This window comes from Lissotriton helveticus, chromosome 6 (genome assembly GCF_964261635.1).
Source record: "Lissotriton helveticus chromosome 6, aLisHel1.1, whole genome shotgun sequence".
Taxonomy (NCBI): domain Eukaryota; kingdom Metazoa; phylum Chordata; class Amphibia; order Caudata; family Salamandridae; genus Lissotriton; species Lissotriton helveticus.
Window position 1 is genome coordinate 1,794,042,772 of NC_136067.1, and position 26,605 is coordinate 1,794,069,376.

Here is a 26,605-nt window from a genome sequence, read left to right on the forward strand (position 1 = left end):
GTATTAACAAATGTACTGCTGATAAGACCACCCTTATATAGCATATCCCATATGCTATTCACATATTGTTTAATGGATATAAATATGTATATATTGTATTTTGTAGAATGCAAGACACATTTGTATATATTTGTAAATCAGTGTATATAAGAATATATGTTTTTTAGATTCTGTACATATATATATGTAATATGTATGAATTTTTTCTATTGTATATATGGTGACTTCCTTAATGTCTGTAGATCACATGTAGTGTAAGTAGACCCATTTTAAATTGTAGTTGATTTAAATGCCTCTTGCTGTTATTTTTGCTATTCATTAAGTAGACACCCTAATAACTAAATGATACCGACATTGTATATTTTATAGTGCAATAGACGGCTACCTGATGAAGGCGTGTATGCCGAAACGCGCTTTGTAGACATCTGCCGCACTGCCTGAATCAACGCACCGTCCATTAATCGGATTTGTGTATATTGACTGTTAAAATTTACCCAACGAAATGATTGAATGTGAAATGTATATATAACCTCATATCTTGAAAAGAAATATGGAACATAACTATATTCGAAAATAAACCAATAAAAATATATCACTATATTCTTTTCTAGAGTCTATATTGTGGTTATAGGGAGTCCTATTGAGATAACTATATAATTCTCTAGCAAGACTGGTATTTGTGTCCAAATATATTTTGATAGATATCCTTTCCTAGCTATAATTTCCTTACATTAGTTTATTTCCCTATGTTATAGCTAGTAGTAACTATAGGGGTCCCTTGTTTTCCTAAAAACAAAAAAAGCAACAGATAAGGTTGACAGATTGGAAAAATGGGGTCCAAAAGGTACCCAAAAGAGTGAGTAGGTGAGGAATTAAGAAGCCGAAATGTTAGAGCGTTCAGATCCTCTATTAACGTTGATGATGTTTTATTGTTGGAGTCCTCAAGATGGAGGTTGAGGGCACCAAGCACGGAAAAATTGGCTACCCGTAGGATATGGGGGGCCAGAAAATCATAAAGATCTAAGCACCAGTTGTGAGAAGGCCCAGGGGGCGATAAATAAGTGCACCCGAAAAGGTGAATTTAGGAGAGAAAAGAATAGAGAAAAGGAAGGCTACGCAATAAGAAATCTGGAAGTCCACAATTTTACAATTGTTTTTTTTTTTTTTAAATAATGGCGATGCCACCGCTTATTTTATGGGGTCTGTTTATTCCCAGCAGCGCAAAGTTATCAGGAAGTGCAATGATCACATCTGGTAGGGACCTGTCATAAAGCCAGGTTTCTGTTAAAAAAAAACACATCTGGACACACACAATCCGGAAATGCAGGCAAAAGGCCGGAAGTGACCTCAAATTTATTAAGGAGTTTTTTATATAGCGCTAGCCTGACCCGAGGGTATCGTAGCGCTTCACAACAGTATTGTGAGCAAGATTCATAGAATAAAGCAATATTGTACATATAGGTTTGGAAAGTCCAAGTGTGCTGAGCAGCATTGAGGTAGTCCGTGAGTCCTGAGATAATCTCATAGAGTGTACGTTGGGGTTGAACCACTTAGGTGGGGGAGAGCAGTTAGGGGTCAAATAGCAGGGAGGAGGTAAGTCTTAGAGTTACAATGTCTGGGAGAGACGACGAGCATGGATTTGCGTTTAGATGGCGGCTATCTATTCGGGAGGGACCGGTTGAGGAAAAGGACTTTTAGGTGTTTTCTGAATTTTGTGAAGAATGAGATAGCCTTGACGCCGACTGGGATGTCGTTCCAGATTGTGGGCGCGTTTCCGGCGAAGGACCATGCAGCATTTTTATTTTGCATGTTTTCATAGGGATGAGTAGTAGGGTGCTGGAGCTCCTGAGGTTCCTTGTCTGACCGGGCCCTCTTGAGTTTAGCAGCCAAGTACTCAGGTTTTCCTGTACGCCGGGCTTTGTGTGAGAGGCAGGCAGCTCTGAAACTAGCACGCAATTCGACTGGGAGCTATTTTAGTTCTCTGAGTGCTGGTGAAATGTGGTTGAATTTCCTGATTCCCGTGACCATTCTAGCTGCTGCGTTTAGAGTTGTTTTGATGGGAGGTAGGTGAGATTTTGTTGTACCAGTGAGGGTGGCATTCCCATAGTGGATAGCACCAGTGATTGGGGGTCTTTTTTGAGGTCGTTGGTTGGGATGAATGGTTAAAATGGTGGCACAACGCCCTCCGCACAAACGGTACTCAGCCGCGACAGAACAGGGCGGGAGCCACGTCAGTGAGGGAAGAGCCTCCAAAGAAGTAAAGGCAAGGCTGAAGGAGTGCAGCAGAAATGGTAAAGTAATGTAAAAATAAAAGCAGCAGTTGAACTGTTAAAAGAGCTCCAGACAAGTTAAAAGTATGAGCAGTAAAAGCAGCCGATTAAAACGGTGTGTTGCCGTGAGGGAATAAGTGAAGTTTCGGCAGCAGGCTTACTGCTGTCGATAATATTTTCAGCTTGGATTCTGACTACATCCAAATGTCTAAGGTGGTACAGCATGACGATGATAGCAGCGAGGTCGCCAATTTGCTTACTCCTGCCTTGTCAGAAATAGCTGACTACTTGACATTACAGAATACCAGTGGGTTTGATTCGTCCTCGCCGATGTAGACTGAAGTGCCCCTCGGGACCGGCTCCACTTCAAGTAGGCCCCTTTCAAGCAGTTTTAAGGAAGGCAACATATATGCTGGTGCTTCCGCTACCTACTGTTGAAACCATTTCTGGCATCTTACAACCTGCTTTGGCGTCATCTGAACCATTGCTTCCCTTCAACAAAGATTTCCTATAACCATACTTTTGTCAGTGGTGAAGAGTGTCTCCTGGAGATCACGCTTTACTCTCAGTGCACCCCTGGCCGGAAGGTTTGGGTTTGCAGGCGAGGCTTAATCTTGCATCAAGCAGGATCCAAGAGCTTTCCCAACATCTCCCCCAGGTAAGGAGTCTGAGAATTTGGAGGCGGTCGGAAGGAAAATTTACTCCACAGGCAGCCTAGTCCTAAAGTCTATCAATGCACGTAATTTGGCTAGATACAGATCCTTGTGGGAGATGGCAAATATGTTGATCCATAGCTTGCCATTCCACTTAAATGACCACATGGCTGGCATTAGTGAGGGATGGCCAGGATGGTTCTAGGCAGATCATCAAGGCAGACCTGGATACAGTGGTCTCTGTGGCTGGGGCAGTGAGCTCCACAGTAGCTTTGAGGAGGAGCACATGAGTAAGGTTCATTAGATTCTCAGGGGACCAGTAGGACATGCCGTATTATGGCTCTTGTTTGTTCAGCGATAAGGCAGACCCCCAGTTCATTGGAACTACAATCTCCAGCCCTAGACCACATGTAGGTCAGGAAATTTCGAGACTTCTCAAAAGGTTGTGCCTTCCGCTAGTGTCAGTCCTCCCAGCCCATTCAGCAGACAAACCAATTTCTACGTTAGCACAGGGGGTTAGGCAAAGAGAAATATTGATAGGTCCAACAACTCCCCATCTCTGTTGCAACACGTTCGGGCAATTGAGTAGGGTGTCTTCCTTTTGGCAGGCCTGGAAGGTCATTACGTCAGACCAATGGGTTTTGCAGATCATTGAAAAGGGGCTATCCCATTCCCTTCCAATAGGCTCCTTTCCAGATATCTCCCCTTTAGTCAAAGCATCACTTTCAGTCCCTGCAGCAGGAGGTGGCGTCCCTGGTGCTGAAGGAAGCAGTGGAGTTGGCACGGCAGCAATATCAATATTTCGGAGCATCTAACAGGTCACCACTAGTCTTTTAATCGAATACCTCCAGCTCCACAATTTTGAAAAATTTGAATATATTAACACTTTTTATTTAACTACAGCTTAAAGCAGTGTAGATGGTCCCAGAGTAAGAATTTGGGGAAAGGTGCTACTCTAGGTCCTTCCTTGTTCCCAAAAAGGACGGCATCCTAGAGCTGTTCCTAAGCCACAGGCTCTTATACATCACTGCCCTTTTAGCATGTCCTTGTCTTTCTGACTAGCCTTGCTTGTTTCAAAGACCCTATTGTGCTTAGATTTTTGAAGGGGCCTACATATGTTTCACCCTACACTCTTTTATTCCCTATTTAGATATGAATTTCGTCTTGACTTTTTTTATGTAGAACTCATTTATACCCATTCATGTTTGTTTGTTGACTTTAAAAACAGTTCTTCTCGTTGTCATCACTATGATGTGATGCTATAAGTGCTGTGTGTTCACTCACCTTTCACCTGTTTTACCCAGAGAGACATCTTGAACAGATCTATGACTGGGTTGAGTGTCTGAAAAGTTTCAGCGCTCCATCCACCATCTCCTTGTGTTTGCTTTGTTCACCCTAAGTTGTCCTTTGATCCCTTTGCCACTGTATTCAAGGTAGCCTGGCTGATGAGGGATGTTACCCCAAAACCGGTCCCAACATGCTTGTTTGGGGTCCAGGGAAGACCTGGCTCTGCAGATTGGTCTGGACTGTTCCCATGAGGAACAGGGTCAAACTGATTTGCATATGGCTGGCTCTGAACTGGGGTGGCGAAATGAGTTAAAGAACGATGATGGATTCAACCCAGATCTGTGACTCACAGTGAGTGTCTGAAAAATGTCAGTGCTCTGTCCATCATCTCCTTGTGTTTAGTCTTAAACACTAAACAGCTTTCCAGCCTTAGGTGGTGACCCCGTTCCCCCTCAGGGGTAGTCTATTACTCTTGTCACTTTTTTCCCACCACCCCATCCCACCAAGTAGTACATCGGCTGGATCTTGTAGAAAGTTGGTCATTACATCGATTGGACGAGTGAGGTTAGATTCAACGTTCACGTTCAATCTGATGATACCCATGTGTCTGTATTTAAGAGCTCAGAAAAAAATGGTGGTGGAGCAGACAAGTGGTGCTAGACGGCTCCAGTGACGTTAAGCCTGTGTCGCTTCCGGCACAGAGATGGAGCTAATGCTACCTAGGGGTGGAGGAGAGTTATGCCAAAAGTTTCCTTGTGAAGTCTGGAACATAGGGATATACAAAAGTTCGGGCATCTACAAGTAGATTATCCACCAAAAAGATAGGCTCTGAAGGTAAGTAACTTTTTCTTCCATCCCTCTTTCATCGCTAGTACCTCAAGTTTGGTCTAATCTCCCGGCTGTTCCTATTTCTATCTTTCAAGCTGACTATTTCAGGATTGAACTCAACACACACTAGAAGGCTGTTTTGTAATCTTAGTAACGTTTTGGTGTATCCAGGATTGCTTCTGTGCTTGAAGCCTCTGTCCATTTTAGGTGAGCCTTACTGGGTCTGCAAGCGCCCTGAGACTTAACGGTGACATGTTGCGCTATAGAAGGCTATCTGACTTTGACTTTGACTAGGTGTGACTTGTATGACATCTTACGATTCATGGCAAACATATAGCATTCTGTACTTTAATGCTTTCAGAGGAGTAATTTAGTTCCAGTTTTCTTTCTATTGTCTGTTTGGGTGGAGGGTTTTAGGTCCAGTTTTCTTTCTATTGTCTGTTTGGGTGTGTCCTTCCACTTCCATTGGAATGTGTGAGGAACAATTTTTGCATCTGATATCAGTCTGCGAGCAGCCAGGTAGCAAGCCCCACAAAAGCATCTAACAAATGGTTGCTACAGAAAAACACAATCTTTTTTTCTGGAGCATCTATTTGTCAAATGCTTTTTTCTGCCCTTGCTCCCCACTGATACCAAGCAAACAAGCATTAGGTAAGGGAATAGGTTTGATGTTTCTACGTCGTGGTCTGGTCATAAAAACGTCAAGCCTATTAGCTTTGCACAATTATTTTCATAGTACTAACCCCATTGCTGTGCTGTATTGATTCCACCAATTGATTTGTGTTTACTCATAGTACACTGGTAACTTCAAAGATCCTATTGTAACCTTACTTCATTGTTTCACTCATTGATTCTCTGTCCAGTGAGAACCAGAACATTTTCTCTGCAAATCTTGTGAGTGCTGCTTATAGCTGTGCGCCTCCCTTCATCTCAAGCCATAGTTTTCAGTCCATCTTCATAGCTCTTCATTGCTACTTGTGAAGTAAGACAACTATTCTGAATATATGTCACCCTTTCAGAGTTATGCAGAGGAATAACCCAGTGCTAACTAGCACACTCACATGCATGATACCTCACAATGCAAGAATGTATGAATGTATGTTTTGCAGCGAGAATCTTTCTGGATTCACTATGCTGTGCATTATTCCGCGGTCTAGTGGTTAGGTCCGGAATCATAGTCTTTTCTTTCTTTTTTTTTTTCTTTTTTGTAGCCCAGGTGGGCGTCGACGTCCCACCTTTTGGTGTACTTCCTGTGACGTCGGCACGCTTCCTGCGGAAGCTCTCACCTTTGGGCACCATCTTCAGATTCTTTTTTCCGCCGTTGGGTCTGGATCGTTCCCCGAGGGGCTCCAGAGTTTTGGAGGAGAGAAGACACAGAAAAGACGAATTTTGCATGGAAAAGATTGAGAAGACGACGAGGAACAACACCATTGAGCTGGGACGATGAAGAAGAAGGTGAACTTCGAGAACTTCGGTGTCCAACGGAGAATGCGCACACAGGGGGCCCCCTGAGCGCAAGAAATGGAGAAGACACCTTTTAAATTCTGCCGTAACTGCCACCACAAATACGGGCAGAAGGACCCGCACCCGGTTTGTAACCTCTGCCTACCGGTCGACCACGAGAGCAAAGACGGCAACGCCTGCTCCGCCTTCACACCGAAGACTCTCCTGGTTAGAGAGCGACAGAGAAGAGCCAACTACAACATGCAAGGCAAGGGACAACCGCCATCCCTTCTGGACCTAGGGCTCTCGAGCGACGAGGAGGACAACGTCGCCAGAGAAGACGACGGCTACACGGTCGTAGAGACTGATAAGAAGACTTCTAAAGAGGTAGGAGAGTCGACGACCCCTAAAGCCCCGACAGACCCTCGAAAGTCTGAGTCAGACTCTCAAAAAACAGAGTATAAGTCCTCGAATCGAGCACTGGCGCCGAAAGTCCCGACGGCCGCAGCTGCATCCAAGGACAAACAGCCCAGCGGATCCTTCGAAAAGGACTCCCAGGCGGCGAAGGCCGGCGAAAAGCCAAGGTTTTCGAAGCACGTCCCCAGAAGGGATTGATCGACTTCGAAAGAGAAGGACCCGAAGGTCGCTTCGGCGTCAACAAAGGACCTGAAGGCCATTTTGACGTCGACGTATACATCTAATAGATCAGCAGAACCGTTCGACGCCGAACAGGCCGCCGAACTGGAGAGAAAGAAAAGACGGCTCGAGGCCGAAATGGATAACATCCTGCAAAGAAAGAAGGAGTTCGACGAAAAGATGAAGAGGTTCGCGATTCCGTTGAAGCCAATGACTGTAATCATTGAAATAGAAGAGGAGGAGGACTTCAATGCCGAAGGGCTGCCGAAAAGTCCCGAGACCCAGGACCATCCAGAGGAAGAAGCCTTCTACTACGAGGAGGAGGGCGACGACGATCAGCGGACAACCCTCGGCTCGGCTTCCTCAGGGACACAGGACCTGGAGTGGCAGGACCTCGACACCGAAAGCCCAGAAGAGGCCATGGACACATATCCTTCGAGGCCTTCGCCGCCAGATGACATTGGGGTCTACAATATGGTCATCAAAACGTGGCAAAGGCCTTTGGAGTCAAGCTAGATGAGGAAAAACCAAAAGCAGACTTCCTCTTGGAGACCCTGCTCCCCACACAAACTAGGAGCCAGTACCTCCCCATGCTTGAGAGTGTCATGGCCCAGGGTAAAGAGGCGTTCAAGGAACCGGCAACATGCAGGTCCGTCACGCCTTGGACGGAGAAGAAATATAAAAACTCCTCTACGGATCCTCCCTACATCCGAGGATCAGTTACAGCGGACTCCATTATTGCGGCGACCGCCAGGAAAAGGGCAAATGGTCCAACAACATCAGGGCCACCACCAGACAAGGAGAGCAGGAGGAATGGGCCTAACAGTGAGAAAGATAGGAAGAAATGCTGCAATGCACTGGCGCATGGCAAACTCTAACACCCTGCTGAACAGGCACCAGTACCGAATTCTGGATGTGATCGGACAGCTGATCAAGCACCTCCCAGATGAGTACCAACAAAGAGCTTCACACCTTGTGGAGGAGGGGAAAAATGTGGCAAATTCTTGCCTCAAAACAGCCTTGGATGGAGCTGACACGTCCAGCAGACTGATGATGTTGGGAATCCCGGAGAGAAGGCAGGCCTGGCTCAGGATCTCAGGCTTCAAACCAGAGGTACGGCACAACATTCTAAGCACCCCATTCAATGGGGAGACACTGTTTGGGGCGTCGGTGGATGAAAAGCTCACCCAGCTCAAAAAAGAAAACGAAACTGCAAAGTCTATGGGGGCCTTACAATTCAGAGGGATGAAAAGGGGTACGGAGACCAAACGGAAGAGGGGGAAACCAGCCAGGAACGTCACACCAGACATTCCAACAGTCCCACCAGGGCGACAGCCAAACACAACAGGGGCGTCAAAAACAAACCTGGTACTACCAGCAAAGGGGCCAGTCCTTTCGCGGGAGGGCGAGCGATTGTGGACAAAATGAAAGGAGGGGCCAACAACCCACCTCAAAGTGACTCCGTCACGCAATACGTGCCCACCCACGCAACTCCTCCCAGGGTGGAGCACAACAAGACCAACAGAGGGTTACACGGACCAAGCATCAACGAACATGTAACGCCAGTAGGAGAAAGGCTAAGTCATTTCTTCCGGGAGTGGAAGAAGATAACCACAGACAAATGGATACTCAACATCAAACAGTACGGATACTGCATAGAACTGGAAAAGACCCCACCAAACAGGAAATCAAAAAAGAGGGCACAGTCAGAAAAAGGAGCTAGAGCTACTTCAAAAGCAAGCGAAGGAACTCCTCCAAAAGGAGGCCATCGAACAAGTACCATACGGAGAAAGGAACAAGGGAGTGTACTCAACCTACTTCCTGGTACCAAAGGTGGACGAAACACTGACACCCATCCTGGACCTAAGGTTCCTAAACAAGTACATAAAAACACAAAAGTTCAAGATGACGTTCCTACAAGAGGTCATTCCTCAGATAAGGGACGGAGACTTCATGGCCACCATAGACCTCAAAGATGCCTACCTGCGCATCCCAATGAACAGGCAGCACAAACATCTACTGAGATTTACCATCAACAAAGATCACTACCAGTTCAAAACTCTAGCATTCGGAATAAAGTCCGCACCAAGGGTCTTCACCAAGTGCCTCGCAGCAGTGGCAGCGCACCTAAGGAGGGAAGGGATCCATGTATACCCTTACCTGGACGACTGGCTAATAAAGGCAAGTTCACACACGACATGCAAAGAACACGCACAGCGCGTGACAAGTACACTGGTGGACCTGGGATTCTCCATTCACTGGGGGAAATCCTCAATGGAGCCAGAGCAAGTAAAAATCTTCCTAAGAGCACAGATCAACACCATACAGAGCAAGGTGTTCCCCAGCGACAAGAGAACACTGGCCCTGCTGAAGGAGACACGCCTCTACCAGAAGGGGCGAGCTCTGACAGTGAGGACAGCGAGCAAGGTCATGGGCATGATGGACTCCTGCATACATCTGGTACCAAATGTACGGCTCCACATGAGACCATTCCAGGAATGGCTGCAAGAACAATGGTCACAAGCTACAGGAAGTTGGGAAGATCTAGTGGTTGTAAAGCAGGCAGTGCAGGAGGAGATGTTGTGGTGGAACAAGGAGAACATAATAGAAGGGGGAAGCCTTTAACACCACCAACCCCAACTGTGACCATCACCAAAGACACATCCCAGAAGGGATGGGGAGCACACATGAGCAAGCTCAGGGTGAGGGATCTGTGGACTCCAACAGATGCGGTCAAACACACCAACTACCTGGAACTAAAGACCGTGTTCCTCACCCTGAAAGCCTTCCAGACAAAACTGTACAAATAGAGAGTGTTGATCCAGACAGACAACACAACAACGATGTTCTACATCAACAAGCAGGGAGGAACACAATCAGCCCCGCTATCGAACCTAGCACAGGAGATATGGAGATGGGCCATCCCACTCAAAATAGACCTGCTAGCCACACATCTACCAGGGAAGGACAGTGTGGAAGCGGACTGGCTCAGCAGACAGACATTGGCATCCCACGAGTGGGAGCTCAATACACAGGAAACGCAAAGGCTATTCAGAAGGTGGGGAACACCGACAATAGACCTATTTGCAACACACCAGAATGCAAAATGCCGAGACTTCGCATCCAGGCAACCAGGGGAAGGATCCCTGGGGAATGCCCTATGGATAAGCTGGTCGAAAACATTTGCTTACGCTTTTCCCCCGATACCACTGATACACAGAGTATTCAACAAGTGCAGAACCAGCAACATGACTCTGATCCTGGTGGCACCCCAGTGGGCCAGGCAGACCTGGTACTCACAGATAATGGAAATGGGACAGGGTGCACCCCACAAGTTTGGGAAAAGGAAGGACTTACTCTCCATGCAAAACGGAGAAGTACTACACCCAGAACCAGAGAGCCTCAGCCTAGCAGCATGGCTCCTGAAGACATAGAGTTTGCACACCTAAAGTTACCTGAGAGCACCCTACGGGTACTACGAGAGTCAAGGAGACCTAGCACACGAAGGTGCTATGTGGCAAAATGGAAGAGGTTTACACAATGGTGCAGCAAGAAAAAGCTACACAAGAAGATGACAAGGGAATCAACAGTGCTAAGATATCTCACACACTTGCTGAAGGCAAAACCAAGTTCATCCTCGCTAAAAGTACACCTAGCAGCGATAGTAGCCTACACAAGAGGAGAAACAGGGAAGAGTTTCTTTACATCACAGATCGTAAAGAGATTCCTGGAAGGGGCAAAGAGGATCGTACCACCAAAGAGGATGCCGCCACCGGCATGGAACCTTAATTTAGTCCTAACAGAGCTCATGAAAGCGCCCTTTGAACCCATTCATAAGACCTCCCTACAAATGCTGACAATGAAAACAGCATTCTTGCTGGCGATCACCTCGCTGCGCAAGGTGAGCGAACTACAGGCGCTAACGCTACAAGAACCCTACATCCAAATACACAATGATAGGGTGGTGATGAGAACTCACCCACACTTTATGCCAAAGGTGGTGTCAAGGTTCCACATCAACCAGACAGTACAAATACCAACCTTCTTTCAGAAACCAGCCACAAGCGCCGAGAGGCCACTGGATGCTAGAAGGGCAGTAATGCACTACATAGAAAGAACCAAGGAACCAAGGAGCACAGGAAAACAAAGCAGTTCTTTGTGTGCTTTGCAAGCAGTTTCCTGGGTAGACCAGTAACAAAGGGAACCATTGCACGATGGATCGCACAAACTATACAATTCTGCCACAGACAGGCAGACCAAGACTAGCAGAAGGGGCCCGGGCCCACTCTACCAGGAAAAAAGGAGCAATGATAGCCTTCCTGGCTAACCCACCCATTCAAGACATATGCCTGGCGGCGACATGGGCTTCAATGCACACGTTCACTAAGCACTACTGTGTGGATATACAAATGAACAAGGAAACACAAGTAGGACAGAAGGTGCTTCAACATATATTCAACAACCAACTCTCATCTTCCTCCCAGCCGCCACAAACATAACAAACCGCCACAAAGTCTATGCACAGCATAGTGAATCCAGAAAGATTCACGCTGCAAAACGAATAGTTTCTTACCTGTCGGTGTAGTTTTGCAGCTTGAAGATCTTTCTGGATTCACTAGCGAACCCACCCACCTCCGCCAGAAAGATGAGGCTGGAGAAGCAGGTGGTAATACAAGGACAATACAGAAACAGACACCTTGAAGGAAAAAGCGGGAAAATCACTTACTTGGAAAGGAAATAGAGAACATTGCCAAAGGCTTCGCAAACAGAACACAAAACAAGAAAAAAGAATCCGAAGATGGCGCCCAAAGGTGGGAGCCTCCGCATGAAGCGTGCCGACGTCACAGGAAGTACACCAAAAGGTGGGACGTCGACGCCCACCTGGGCTACGAAAAAAAAAAAGAAAGCAAAGACTACGATTCCGGACCAAACCACTAGACTGCGGAATAATGTACAGCATAGTGAATCCAGAAAGATCTTCAAGCTGCAAAACTACACCGACAGGTAAGAAACTATTCGTTCTCTCGCAAGCCTAACTAACGGTAACGGAGATTCATTGAGGATCAAAGGCAAGGATACAGTCAGCAAGCGATTTGAGAGAGCCTCTTTGCTCCATTTTTTACAAATGTTTACGGATAAATACAGACACGGAAATATCTATTCTACTTTCTGTATTTATTTGTAATCACAGAAAAAACAGAAAATAGGTCTTCTTTTCATTGATCCTCAATGCTGTCAATAATAACTACCAGGCCGACGTTTGTACAGTCCGACAAGTGGGTGAGTGGGGGGAAAAAAGGGTAAGAGATTTCCTAAAGAAGCCTTCAATATAATGTTGTGTATATGTCGTATACGACAAGGAAGGACCGCAGCGACAGAACAAGACTGGGCATTGCGCCCATTACCAATTATGCTTGTATTGAAGGACCAAAATTACCTGGACATATAAGGATCCCTATGGGACATTCCTGGAATATTTAGTCATGCAATAGGAATAAAAATCAGGAATCTTGGAAGCTTCGAAAAAGCCCCAGGCTTGCTAGCCATCCAGGGGGCAAAACACGTGTTGGCTGCTTTTGCCTCAGAATCAACTGTATTTGAGCTACTGTAAGGTTGCAACAGAATCATGTGAAAATAACAAGGAAACATACTGTACGACATTGCCTTAGATACGTTACAAGAAGGATTCTCAACCGCAAGGCCGGACTGGCCGTAGCGGGCATTGGATATTTCTCTGGGAGGTTGGAAGGATCGCGGCCGGTTTTGCAGTGGCGGCCGCTGATTTTGTTACTGGGGGCCGGTTTTGGAGCAGTGTTGCAATATCGGCCCCCAGAAACAAAAGCAGCAGTGCTTCACACTTAGCCCCACCCCACACTCCCGGGGGCTGGACTGGTCCAACAAAATTGCCAGGGCTGCTTTGGTTTCTCAGTCTGACCCTGCTCGTGCATTGTTGAACTGCGCATTATTCTAAGCATACATCTTAATTATTGTATGATGCAATCTATGGTTAACTTTGGTAAACAAAAATATATATATCATAATAGCACAACATGCCCATATTGTGCTTATTAATTCTGCAACATGTTCCATATCTTATAACTATGCTTTTTAAAATTATGCTCATCTTGCATTTTACTGCTGCATATGTGTTTAGGGAAATACAGACTCGATATTATATATTTTTTAATTGGGATTCAAAGAGGTGGAGTTGGCCTAACCCTCAAGAGTGCACTACTTGTCCATATGCTGTTCCGTTTGTCAGTATTTATATTCTAAAGAATGACGTGCTGAAAAACATGAAGTGTTATTTTTTGATTCATCCATGATGCAAGTAGGAGATCCAAACAAGTAAGCGTTGCATCTTAGACCCTGACAGAGGTGCACATTTAATGGCCCAGAGTTTAGACATAAGCCTGAATCTTATCTTCATGGTTAGCTGTTTAGATTGAGTTGCATTAAACATTATGTATATGTGGCCAAATTAACTACACTAAGCCTGTAGGGGACAGCATTGCTTAAATCTTAAGTCGGCTTTGTTATTTGACCTCCGCTTTGACTGGTCAGCTGGGCTTGGGTTGTTGCTGTCCATCAAATACAGTATATTTGGGCTTCCTAATGCTTGGAAGGCATGAGAGGAGTATGGAGTGTACCAATGGTACTAGCTTACTGGACAGCTAGGCATCATTAAAAGAACATATGCACGCTTAGAAAGGAGGATAAACTGCCTATCGCGCATTGGCTTGTATGGTCAGGTCGTCAGTTGATCTCTTCAGGGACTTTACTGCAAAGAAGGAAAGTTCTGGAAAAAGGGAAAGCCAATACACCCTTGAATGAGTCTTATTTGGTGCTCGGTCCCTCACTGGACAAAATATTTAAGGTGACTGTGTAGATAGGTTGGACAGCTGACAATCACCCCCAAGACCCAAGAAGATAAACCCTGATTGAGCGCAAAAGAGCCAGAAAAATGCATAGAGTGTTTTTCTTCCTAGACATGGAAGAAATAACAACTAGGCAGCCAGCACAACTACATTTTCTCTGCACTTCAGTGCCCTCTTGCTGCATGAGTTTTCCTCCAGGGTTCTTTGGTGTAGGTAAGCTGGGGCCTTGCGGTCATGGAAGGAACACTCCCCAAATGCTGCAGATGGTGGAGCGGCTGGGGAGTGGCTGAAGTTTATAGGGCATCTATTGTGCTAAGTAGTATGTCTCCACAGATATATTATGCCATCTGTCACCTACTATTGCTCGTATCGCTGTCCATTTCTTTCTTCTCTTCTCCATGGTACTGAGCTCACACGTACCACACTAGGGTGTGGGACACTATTCGAGTTTCCCTGGTGGAGCTATATTTCTTCTGGCTCCTTATTTTCCAAAATATGCTGACGATGCTGATCCCTATGTGAGCCGTATTTATTTTCTGAAGAAAGGTGGATACATCTTTTTACCTGGTGCCTATCTCAAACAACCTCCTGTTAAATTAACAGAATTATAATTTTTGATGTTCATTTGTGGAGTGGTCGTAGGCTGTAATTGGTGATCTACGTCCACGGCCCCTGCTTCTGTCCTTCTAATCAGCGGGTGCTGCCAAGTTCAGCGAAGTATGAGCTGTGCTCCTTAAAAAAGAGTAAGGCCCCCCTTATTTCCTGACATATCTCCTTAAATAAGAGTCATACACTTACAATGGGATCCTTCTTCTATGTCCTTTGCAGAGGCTGTGACTGAGCAGTTCTGCCAGCAGAGGGCGGGGGAAGATCTGTGGTATACTTAAAGGGGGGATGTTGACATTTCTATTCTACCAAGCATGGTTCATCCGCAAGGTCAGCGGGAGGTAAAGTGGGTTCAGAAGCTTCGCCACGAAGAATTCCATCAAAGGCAGTGACTTGGTCTTTTCAAAGTGTTAGATTTATTTAGTAAATATACTTAACATTACAGGAGTAATATGACTTGCAAAAATAGTACCAATGATCACCAAAATAGTATGTATGTTCATAGCACACACATTGCCGAAAGAAACAAAATGCAAGCCAAATCCGTAGAGCATCATCAAATAGCCCAATTGTTAGCCTGAGTGTTCTCTGCACAAGATGATAGTGAGTTCAGTGCCCGTAAGATGTACTTCTCTGAAATGAGCTCAAATGTGCTCTACTAAAGTGTGCTCCAAATTATACTCTACTAAATAAATTATTCGTAGAGCGTTTTGAACAATCCGAGCAATTCATATGCACAGACTAAAAATAATTGTGACACATTTGACACAGCATTCTGTAGGCAACAGGAACAGAAATGTTAAATGAAAATGAAAGTATTTTCTCTTGCTTTCCATCCAGACACCTGTATCTTTGAAATACGAATCCGATACACTAATATTTTCAGTGTGGGTGTTCATTACATTCAAAAACATTTCTCCTGAAGGAAAACAACTTTGAAATATATTGCATTAATTAATTTCGTTTCATAATTTCTTGCATACTCTTCCGGTTGTAGATGAAACATTCATAAATATATCAATATGAGAATATTTGCCCTTCTGTCAAAACATGCTGCTGCCTTTGGCCCGGTAATGTCACGTCTATTAGTCATGGAAAGATGCAACCGGCCAGCAAGCCAGGCAGTTTAAACCATTTTTTTACAGAGAAACAAACAAGTGCACTTTTATTTGTCTTGCTACTTTTAAAGCCTGCTGTTTTAGCAACTACAAAATAATGTATCTAATTTGTTCATTATCTTTCTCATGGAGACTGCCCTCTCCTTTCACTTACGCCTGTTGCTGTGGCGGTTAAAGTCGGGGTGACTTCAACATGAGTGACATCCATAACAACTCAAATACTGAACTCAATTACTCTTTGGGAGGATACGAGAGCCGGGAGGGAGCTGTGTGTGTGTGTGATTGAACTCCAATGCGCCTCAGGGAAACACAACTGTTTACGCTCTGCCAAAAAGCTGGAATTTTGTAATAGCTTTGCAGTCCCCCACAAGGGGTACTACTAGTCATTACATATCCTCGCCTATTGGCATTCACATTTTCCCAAAACACTGTGGCAAGTCTTTATTGCCCAGTAAAGCCCAGTGCGACAAAGTTTCATCTTATATTTGTTTTTTGGTTTTTTTCTCAATGAGCTTCAAAGAGATGTCCCTTCTCGTTTGTTGCATACATTTTCTAGTGTTGTTTGAGATATTGCAATACATCTAAAAATGCTTTAATCTCCATATTGTATTTACTCCTGCATTACAGATGTTGTGGTAACTGAATTCTGGACGGATATTGACTCGATTATCATTGATTCGGAACTGATGAGTGAAGCTCACCCACTGCCGGCTGCCCCGGGACTCACACAGTATCTCCAGAGTGTCACTAAACTTGCCATATCAGCATTATCTTTGATGACCATACCTGACCCCTCAAGTTGTCGTCCATCTTCGACTGCTTCTTCGAGGAATGCCCACCAGTTGTTATCGCGGCTGTTGCATTCAGAGTCCCATGAAGTGCGTTTGCTGATTTTAGAAGCTGTTCTAATGTGGATGGAGCACGGAGACCCTAATCAGAATGCAGAGGAAAGCACACCTCTCTCAGGCTTATTGCATGTTTTTGATGAAATATTCCTGAAGTTGGCATTTGAAGAAAAGCACCCAGATTGTTTCTGCAAGGTAAGGCAGTCAGTGATGAGATGCTTGTTTGAGGTGTGGACCCATGGATATGTTGAGCTGGATAACAGGCTATAGGATGTTAAAGGCTAGTGTGTCAATGTATTTTAACATGCAGTTATATATATGACTGTTATCGTGTATTATCCAAAGATTTACACCACTCTTGCATGACAGGTGGTTTCTTTCTAATTTCCACCTGTGTAATTGCTTAGCTAGAGAAATGAACCATGTAATAAGACAGGTATTTTCACTAATAAAGCATGAGCAGACCAGGACTCACAAGTGAGTCAAGTAATGTCCCTCCTACGTTCATGCAAGCGAATGGCTAAATGCATAAAGGTAAATCTGCATTTTTAAAGATAACGTCTTCTACCAGAGTTTTTCTGAGCCAACTTGTCCACTATCCGTTAACCTCAAAGTTTGCCTTGCTGTCCCAGATCACCAGATCGTTGGGTGAATGAGAAGCGAGGCGGTTGTCAACGGTTTATAATGTTCCCAGGGACTTCACATCATTGAAGTACAAATATTGTGTCCACAAAGGTGATATCTTAGGCAAACAGAACAGTAATGCTCTTGATGGCAAGTTGCCTGCTACTTTGTGTATATCTTCCACCTTTGCTAAGCTAACTCAGTGGATTGCTGATCCTTCATCGCTTTGGATCTATTAGTCCAGATCCAATCCTAATTTCTAGTTGAATGATGTAGCAAATAATAGCTTTATTGAATGTTCAGGAAAATACTATCAAATGACTCCTGTCGCTATCTCCATCAACCAAGGGGAGAGTGAGTGGTGATAAAGGGCGACCTGAAAATGAATGCTACAACAACAGAATATATGATCCTTGTAATAGAGTGAGGATATAATGACGTTTATGGCTTCTTCCTGGTATACTTCATTGCAAGTGTCCATACTTGAGGAAAGGTTTTCCTAAAAAAAGGATGCTGGACTCTCACCCACGTGAAGTGGCATGATTCATCATAATATCCACGGCTCACTGTGGGAGGATGCCTACAGTGGGCTTACTTCGAGCTCTTGGTTGCTTTTTTTAGGTCTGGTGTTAGACAAGTCATTTTGATAAAAATATACTTGGTAAGAGGGGCTTTCAGCCAGCCTTTTGCATCCATTGGTCTCTTCACCTGTCATTCACATTTTGCTTCTGCCCACCACGTAATACAAAAGGCTTAATGGGGTCAGCCCATTTGAGCCATTGGTTTCTTTCTCAGACTGGCTGCATTTTGCTCATGCAAAATACCATAAAACTCTATTACTAAAACATTGAAGGATGCTCGCTTGTGCCTCTGCATGCACGGATGGCCTCTTAAAAAAAATGTTTTTTGTAATGAAGTTTTACTAATATATATTTTTTTAAGTTGCCAAAGCCAGGAGGTGGCGTCCTAAGTCAGATCTTTTGGCTAGATCAGTGGTAGTTTTGGGAGGTAGCAACCTATTCTTGATGTTTTAAAGACCATGCTACTTTGTGTGGGTGAGTGTCCAGCATTCTTGTGTGTGTGTTTTATTTTTAATGACTGCGTCAACTATTCATTAGTATAGTAGGTCGAATGGATATACCTCTTCCAAAATTAACCTTTTCATAGGAGAATCTAAACTGCCACCAAGAGGTTTCCATAAAAAGCGAACCCTTGCCCCATTAGGATTATGATTGTGGTTTCACAGGTTAGTCTGCTAATCAGCTCTCATCTCAATTTTCAGGTGCTTGGAATTCTTTTTCACATGGACACAAAAAAGCTACTTCCTAACACAGCGCACTCCAAAGAAAAGGATAACAAAGAGTTATTGAAATGGATTATGAGTATTGCAGACTCGTCGTATTACAGGTACTGCATTCTGTTTTTAATTCTTTATGACCACCTGAATAAATCCACTCGACTTCGAAAATTTAGAAAACTACTTTGAGTTTCTTTTTCAATTGAATCAATGCAGTAATGCTCTTAACTGCTTCCCAAACATATTCATGTTTTCTTAAAGTGTTCATTTAATTTGCAAGTTATGTTGTATTTTACTTGCATTATTTTACTTTCTAGTTTTGGTTTGCTGTTAACAGTTCCATAAAATTGATCTTTAATGCAAGTGAGCTATGTAGAATTGTAGAGTGGTTGTCTGATTCTGGGTCTGTCATGGTGCTAATGTTTCATGGCTTCATCGTGTATCATTCTTCCTTAGACTGGTAATATTAAAACAATTAGAGGGCTCTAAAATATTCTTTAGGACTTCCCTGTGAATTCTACATCCAGATCACAAAAATCTGTAACTCATGGGATCTTGGCTAGTCAATGTAGCATCGGCACTAGATAGGAGGCAGCTCAAGCGGAATGTCTTACAAGTCATTGTTAATGAGAAGTGAAGAACCTGACCCAACTTTACTTAGATGATTAGAATTTAGAGATTTAAATTTAGAGTTTTTGCATATGAAGTGTGTCATTCTGACATCTATAAAGAATGTTTCAAAATCTCTTTACAGTTTTAAACGTTCACAAATGTTTTTTTTAACCTGTTTTCCTTGTGGGCAGGGAGTGAGGCAGTGCATCGTTATGAGCCTCCCTGTGGTATCTGGATAGGGCACCTGAGCAGTCTTGAGTGCATTGGCTAACTGTGTGACATCCAGTCACTAAACTCCAGAAAAGTCAAAGGGCAACATAAATAGTGAGTTATAAATTTGACAAAGAACTTCTAAACCTATGATGCTGACATCTCTGCTCTACTTAAACTGCAAAAGGTTGGCTGGTAGAGTGGATACAAGTTATTTGTTTTTCTGAAACAAACTCCCGAAGTTTGTTTCAGAAATGGCTCTTAGAGAAATTGAATCAGATGGCTTGAAATGTTGCTACTTTTTTTATTTTAACCATTTTATTGATTAGGAAAAGGACAATATATTTTGCTACAATAACCACATTACGTAGACTTGAAGAATCTGAAAGCTGGTGGCACTCCATGCTGAAAGAGCACCAGCTCGTTACTATAGTTGACTTGTTCCTGTTGTAAAGAAACATTTATCTTTTTCATATTTATAAATGAACGTACTCAATGGTTTTTAAGATGACTTAGTTAAGCCACCTAAAGAACTTTGTTGCAGTTAAAGCTGTTTGTTTTTGGAGATCTTCTGGTTAGATATGATACACAATACTTGCTTTTCAATTTACTGTCATTTCATTGTGACCTCTGCCTTTATTTTCAGCGTGGAAATCCAAGGCTTGGCTCTAAAACTGTCCTGTAAGTTGGTCATCTATTTTACATCAAGCATCCAAGAGGTAATGCACTCCGTACAACTACATATTTTCAGTATAAAGGGCACATTTAACTTGACTGACTGAAATCACGACTTTGTTTCATATTCAATGTTAAAAAAGTGATGTCGAAGTGAGTAATGATGGGAAAATTGTCATGAGCCACACTACACAAAATCATCTTCATGAATAAATTTAAAAGTCACTGATCTAAATGTTTAGTAACGTTCTCTTATTTAGTGCTATACATTCCAACAACGTGTAGTTAAAATAAAGATGCATTAAACCCTAGCCGTTTTCATGAACTCTTATGCTCTTCATATTAAAGAACAAATCCATCAATGTGTGTTAAAATGATCTGTCTTAGGTGTTGTTTGTTGCCTCATCCTCACATAGATGTCAGCAGTGTTGGCTTTTAAAACTCCCTCAGTCTCCCTCAGTTTGGGTGGGTTAGGACATTTTTATTACTTGGAAAAGAGGCACCAGGGCACAGTTCTAAGACATTGATTGCAATGGGAGTTTTGTTCCAGAAGCAAAGTATTATTCTGTGTGCATATGGGGATTTTAAATGTAAGAAAAGCTCTAAATAAGTAAGTTCTTGGTTTTGTTTTAGTAGCTGAGTTGAACACTTTATATGCTTTTCAGTTTGATGTTTGTAATAAATAGTGCAGGCATACTTTCGTATGTTTAATAGTTCATCATTATTTACGCATTTTTTCTGTTAATGAATCTCAGGCCATATTGCTTTGTTATTTCTCTTTTAATGAGTTTGTGCTGGGTATTTTTAGTTTTCTACTGCTGCTTGCAATATATAGTGTTGGAATGTGGTCACTCACAGAGATCATGCTTTGAGTGGCTATTGTAGAGCTGCAGCTGTGGAGCCCAATTAAGCAGCCTAGACCATGAAGAGCTGTAGTATGTCTGCTGGATACTTCTAACCGTAGATTCCTTACCTTTAGAATGTTCCCCAGGTGCCAAAATGGTTCTGGAAAGCTCTCAGCAGTGCTCTTGCGCACCGGCAAGTGGAGCTCTGCAGCTTTGTTCCGGGTCCACACCAAACTGAAAATGACAGAGCGGAGCTGTTTATAAGCCCCAACCCACACACTGAAGTCCTTCCTTTCTTTCTGCTCCTTCTGACGTGAATCAGGAGAGCGACTTCTACTTTCGTTGTTCCCTCAATGATTTCTAAAAAAAAGAGAAAACCATTAGACTAGGGCACAATGTCCCCTCATAACATTACAGGCTTCAAGGAAACAGATGTTAGTCACAGACCCACACAATGTGTATCACTGTTTTTTGGGTACGGGCCATGATTCAAACTTGCGTGACCAGTGCACACTTATGCATCCTAAAGAGATCCAGAACTGGGAGGTGAAGATGTTTGTCGCCTAGCACCAGAAGAAATAAAAAATGTTGTACTCGTCCCGCTCCTTGTGGCGGGCGAAAGACTGGTCCCAGGAGTCATCTGGTAAGTCAAAGTCGAAATCAAAGACAAAACACAAACAAGCAAACTGAGACGCTTCCCCATCCCACCATTTGGTGTCCAAGTAGAGGGTACAGTACTTTCCAGTCTCCTCTGGGGTCCCCCAGTATGGAGCCAATCTCCCAATTGATCCTGATGCGCTCTGATTTCCTCAGGCCATCTGTGACACCGAAACAAGTGGAATCCTTCTAGGAGGCCATGCAGCAGCTATTTGGTGCTTTACCAACTCCCTCAGGTGCGCCGCAAGGATCCACAGGGGCCTCCATTTGGTTTTCTGCCGCTAGATCCCCTCCCGGCATGCCGTCTGACCCCGTGGGATTCGTTTCGGGTCCAGTACCGACTCTGACACCTACGCCGGGCTGCAACTCCTCGGCACCTGCGCTGACGTTTCTGGCGACCGTAGACAAGGTGATCCTGATTTCGTTGTCCGATCCTGAATCGACTTCAGCCTGATCTCGACTGATGTCACACTAAAAAATAATGAAAGCACACCATTGTCATATAGCTTGGATGGGGGGGGTTGGTCTGGCAAACATTATGCAAGCCAGCAAGGTCCCCAGTCCTCCTTGTCCTCTTCACCTATGGCATCTGCCTCTAAGCTCTCTAGTTTGCCCTTAGTTACACATATCCAACCCATAGGGGGGCAGGGTTCAATTTTTCCTCCCAGGATGGCGAATCATTATATCAGACAAATGAGTCATTAAAATTGTGTAGCATGGTTATGCCATATCTTTTTTTATCTATTCCACCACATCGTCCTCCTCTGTCATTTTGGAGGATCGCCTCTCCATTCTGTTCAGGTGCTAGTGTGCCGCTATACAGGAGCTATTGAGAGGTGAAGAACTGTAATCTTCATTCTCAGGGGTCTCACTAATACAAAGAACTTGGCACAGAAGCTGAAATATGAAAAGACATCTTTATTAAACTTAATTAAGTGAGACTACGTCACACAGGAGCCTTAGCAACTGAATGAGGCAGTCTGAAGAGTACAGAACACAGAGGCCTTTATATGCTTAGGGTTACAAACTCAGCACAAAAGTAAGGGGCAGTCCTACCTTTTGCAAGCATCCAAAATACCTAATATGGACATACAAGATCTGCAAAATATTTGCCAATAGGAAAACATTAAGAACAAGGCATCATGTGACCAGAACGTCCCCCTTAAGTGTGTTTCTGCCCAACCCATAAGTCAATCAACTACAGCACCTATAGGTCAATCAGTAATGGCAGGACATGTCTGTATGCAGTTAGGCCAGCTGGTGTCTGATATTGGTTTTCAAAACAAGGACAGAGGGGGTTTTCAACACGTTGCAGTCCAAAGGGCAGAGACACTTCATGAATAGAGCAGCCTGTGTAAAGGCAACGCAACATGACGACAAATGTAAGATGGAGTCAAAATTAAAGAACCTCAGACCCTCCTTTTGCCACTACACAGGCAAATCCTAATTCATTGCTAGGTGAGCATTCTACTCATTTTATAAAAACAAGAATATGTAAGCTATCAGCAGGAATACAAAGAGAACAAAGCATTTAACATTTAGATAACAGAAGAAAGTAATGACCACTATTACAAACAGGATTATCATTTTTTTCACAACCCTAGGCAAAAGCAAATCCTAAAATTATTTTGCAAACATTTTCAGGGCTCCTAGTTATTTCAGCGACTATTGACAATGCCAGTAAAACAATAAGAATCAGTCTCCAAACACCCATTCTATGCAATCGCACGGGAAATACCCAGAGTCGGTCCAAGCCTCTCTGGCAGGCTTCTATTGTCCATCAAATCTGCTTCTGTTGTTTTCTTCCGCATGGGCCTCTTCATTCAGGCCTTTCATGAAAATGGTGCTTCTCAGTATCCGTTGGAGTGCCCTCCTGGCAAACACTCACAGCTCACTTGAAAGTCTCAATGCAGTGCACCAATATATTTCCTGTGCTGCAGGCACTACAGATATTGTGGTCTTCGTTAGTCATGGGCACAGATCATCTCATGCAGACCCAAGTACTATTAATCGGGAAAGAGCAACAGACTTTCACACACAGCAACACTTTCAGGCTCCAACACTCTATATTCAGTGTCAGAGGATGCTCGGGCTGCTCTTTTATTTAATCATAGGTACCACAATGTAGTGCCTTTTGCCAATCCTGGATCCTCCGGTGCACTGCCTTTCCGTTGGAGCAAAGAAAAGGGGGGGTGTGGCCAAAACTCAGGCCAAGGGGCTCAAGGGACTGCACACTGTCAGAGGTTACCAGCACATGACAGGTGGAAAACTGAAGCCTCAAAACAACAGGGATCCTTCTCTTTTGCTCTTTTGCACTGAAACTGGTTCTGTGGCAAAACCAGCTCCTCCTTCTTTTCTGATGTTCAACGCCTTCTGATGAAGCAAGCACAATAATTTGGAGATACCACTGATGGCACGCTGGCGATCGCTGTCCAGTCTTGATTCATCTGTAGCTGTCACTGATGGGAATTAGGCTACTCAGCGTTCTGCAGGTCATGACTCGATCCCGCAGAACCTAGTGACGTAGGAAATGTAACACAGTTGTTAGTTTCCTTCAATTCAGTACAGAAACTGTTCTGGTTTTAACAAGGGGATTGCAAGCAAGTGGCATGCAATATTCAAAGGAATGGCCATACGCCATGGGACTATTGTGATCTAAAATACACTGTCATTCTCATAGAATACAGAGACAAAGGCAGTAGGCAAAACAGTGCCTCTAGCCTCTTCAATTGGGTTTCCATGTGAGAGCATATCCTCTACCATCTAAGGGTAGATAGCTACATGGGAATTCTATCTGAATGGATGTCCTCACACATAGTGACATCGTCTAATGGGGTAAACAATTTTTTTTCTCTAAATGATTACATATAGGTGTTCCTAAATTCCTTATCTCGAACACCTCAAAAGAGAAATTACATAATACAAATTATCAGGGACATGTAGATACCTCCCTTTAATAATTGTGCATCAGGTGGACTATACAATACAAAAGCTAATGATCAAAATGTGGAAACAAAAAACAAGAACTAGAGAGTCCTAGTATTTCCATGATTAGAACATATCTGATCCCACCATAAATTAAAGAAGCAGGAACAAAAAGGGTAAAAATCCAAATTAAAACAGTCATTGAAAATTTGTCATGTTCAAAAAAATAAATGTAAGGTATCTCCTATTGAGGTGGAAAACTTGTCTTACTATAGTATTGAGTAAGTTAACCAGTCCATCACTACCATGACGGTCAGACTGGAAAACATCGAAGTAGGCCTAAAGAAAATTCTTAAAAACCAGTCTGGTCATACAAAAGGAATAAATGAGCTGACTGGTGAAAAGAATACGGAAAAGGGAAATGTGAGTAGGACACAGCTAAAATCCCCAATAACTAGGCACAATACAACATCAGTCAGGGGAGAAGCGGCAAAAGAAAAATCTATAGGAAGAACAAAAAAAAATTACTCGGGTGATAGTCAAGTTTGTGACATAATACCAAGAGTATGGGTGATGCACAAAAGTCAAAATAGTACACAAATTTTAACTCTACCGCTGGCCCCTACACCATATACGGTAATCTCAGCTAATGTTCCAGTTCCTTTTTCAGGGAAAAAATGAAAAGTTTAGGTCACCTCTTGCAAGAGCCACAAATCTATAATTTCATCCTTAGGTCCAATCAAGGAAACATACATTTAGGGCTGCCTGTTCCTTAAGGGAAGAGGACAGTATCGTGACTAATTGCAGGTGACACACTTTGATCCTGTATATCTCTTTTATTTTACTTCAATACTATATAGCCAAATTTGACATACACTGGTGAAGTGTTGTCTGTCTTGTTCACAGCATAGAAAATCATATCTGTAAAATTTAGTATCAGCGCAAATTCACCCAACTGTTGTGCAGCGATATACATCGTCATGTAGAACCCTTCACAACACAGGTGAACTTGTAATAGTACCTAAAGCAGCAACATAAAACAAAAACATGCATAAAATAAAAAAAACACACACATGCCAAGCCATCAGATATACGCGCTGTATATCAAGCACAAAAAGCATAGACAAAGTACAATAGCATATGTAAATAAGCGGTGACACACAACACCATTGCATGCACTTTATGCACTGTGAACCTGCAGCCCAAAACCCAATATTCGGCCTGCTTAATTTGTCAGGCTTAGAATCGAAATTACAGCAAAATTACTTTCTTTTACTTTCCTCACTTTTGACAGCAGATCACCAGTCAGTGGAGATCAGCTGTCAAATACAACTTACTGTGTCGCTTCTGGCACACAGTACCAGCAGGAACAATTCATAAGACGATAAAATGCAAAATCATGAAAAAATGCATGAACATTTCTTTTCAAAGAAGTCATAATAAAAAACACATCTTTTTTCAACATACTGCTGACACTGCACATAGCACACAAAATATCAACTGTAACCAACCATCTTTTGTAAACATGCTAAACCACCTTAATTTTGACTGTCCAAAAATAAAACTCTTTCACAGACACTCTGCGTGTCCCGTGCGCCAACACCCTTTGAGGCCCTGCTTTTCCAAGCAATGATTTCTCCATCTGTTTACACTTACTCCTAACTCCCACCTCACTGACCTTAAGGTCAAAATCTGCCTTGCGGGCTCCTCAGCCCTCTCCCTCTTCCTCACTCTGAGGCTGACAAAGACAAAAACCTTCCCAACTCTTTCTAACCTGCAATAACCAACCCTATTTAAAAACACATGATATATATATTACTCCTGTTAGGGGGCTACAATTTATTTCTATACTTAGATTATTAAAACAGTTACTGTGAATAATTCGCAGAACATAACACACATACCAGTTTTTAGAACAAATGCTTGTTTGCAATGGTACTTATTTCATCAACCTTAAATAGATGAAGGTCTCAGTAGGTCCAGCTAAAGTTAAAACCTTCCACCCTGATATTAAACTCAAACCTCTGCACCGGGCACATTGGCTCACTGAGCCATTTAAAAGCAAACCCAAATGGGAACAACCTGCAAATTTGTATTATACCTAAATGTATGCATTTACTGAAGCCTAAAGCACTTTAAAGCTATTGTAAATGGCAAGAATGCCTAAATTATACCCAAATTCGACTTTGATATTTG

At 43.3% G+C, this 26,605-nt stretch overlaps 1 protein-coding gene across 1 annotated transcript in view; it reads left to right on the forward strand.

Moving 5' to 3' along the window:
• THADA (THADA armadillo repeat containing) overlaps positions 1–26,605 on the forward strand; it is a 1,377,633-nt gene that overhangs the window by 1,192,781 nt on the left and 158,247 nt on the right. Inside the window, exons 33-35 of the mRNA XM_078649688.1 lie at positions 16,347–16,759; positions 18,471–18,595; positions 19,954–20,026. Coding sequence (XP_078505814.1) covers positions 16,347–16,759; positions 18,471–18,595; positions 19,954–20,026 — 611 coding nt within the window. The remainder of the gene's footprint in view (positions 1–16,346; positions 16,760–18,470; positions 18,596–19,953; positions 20,027–26,605) is intronic.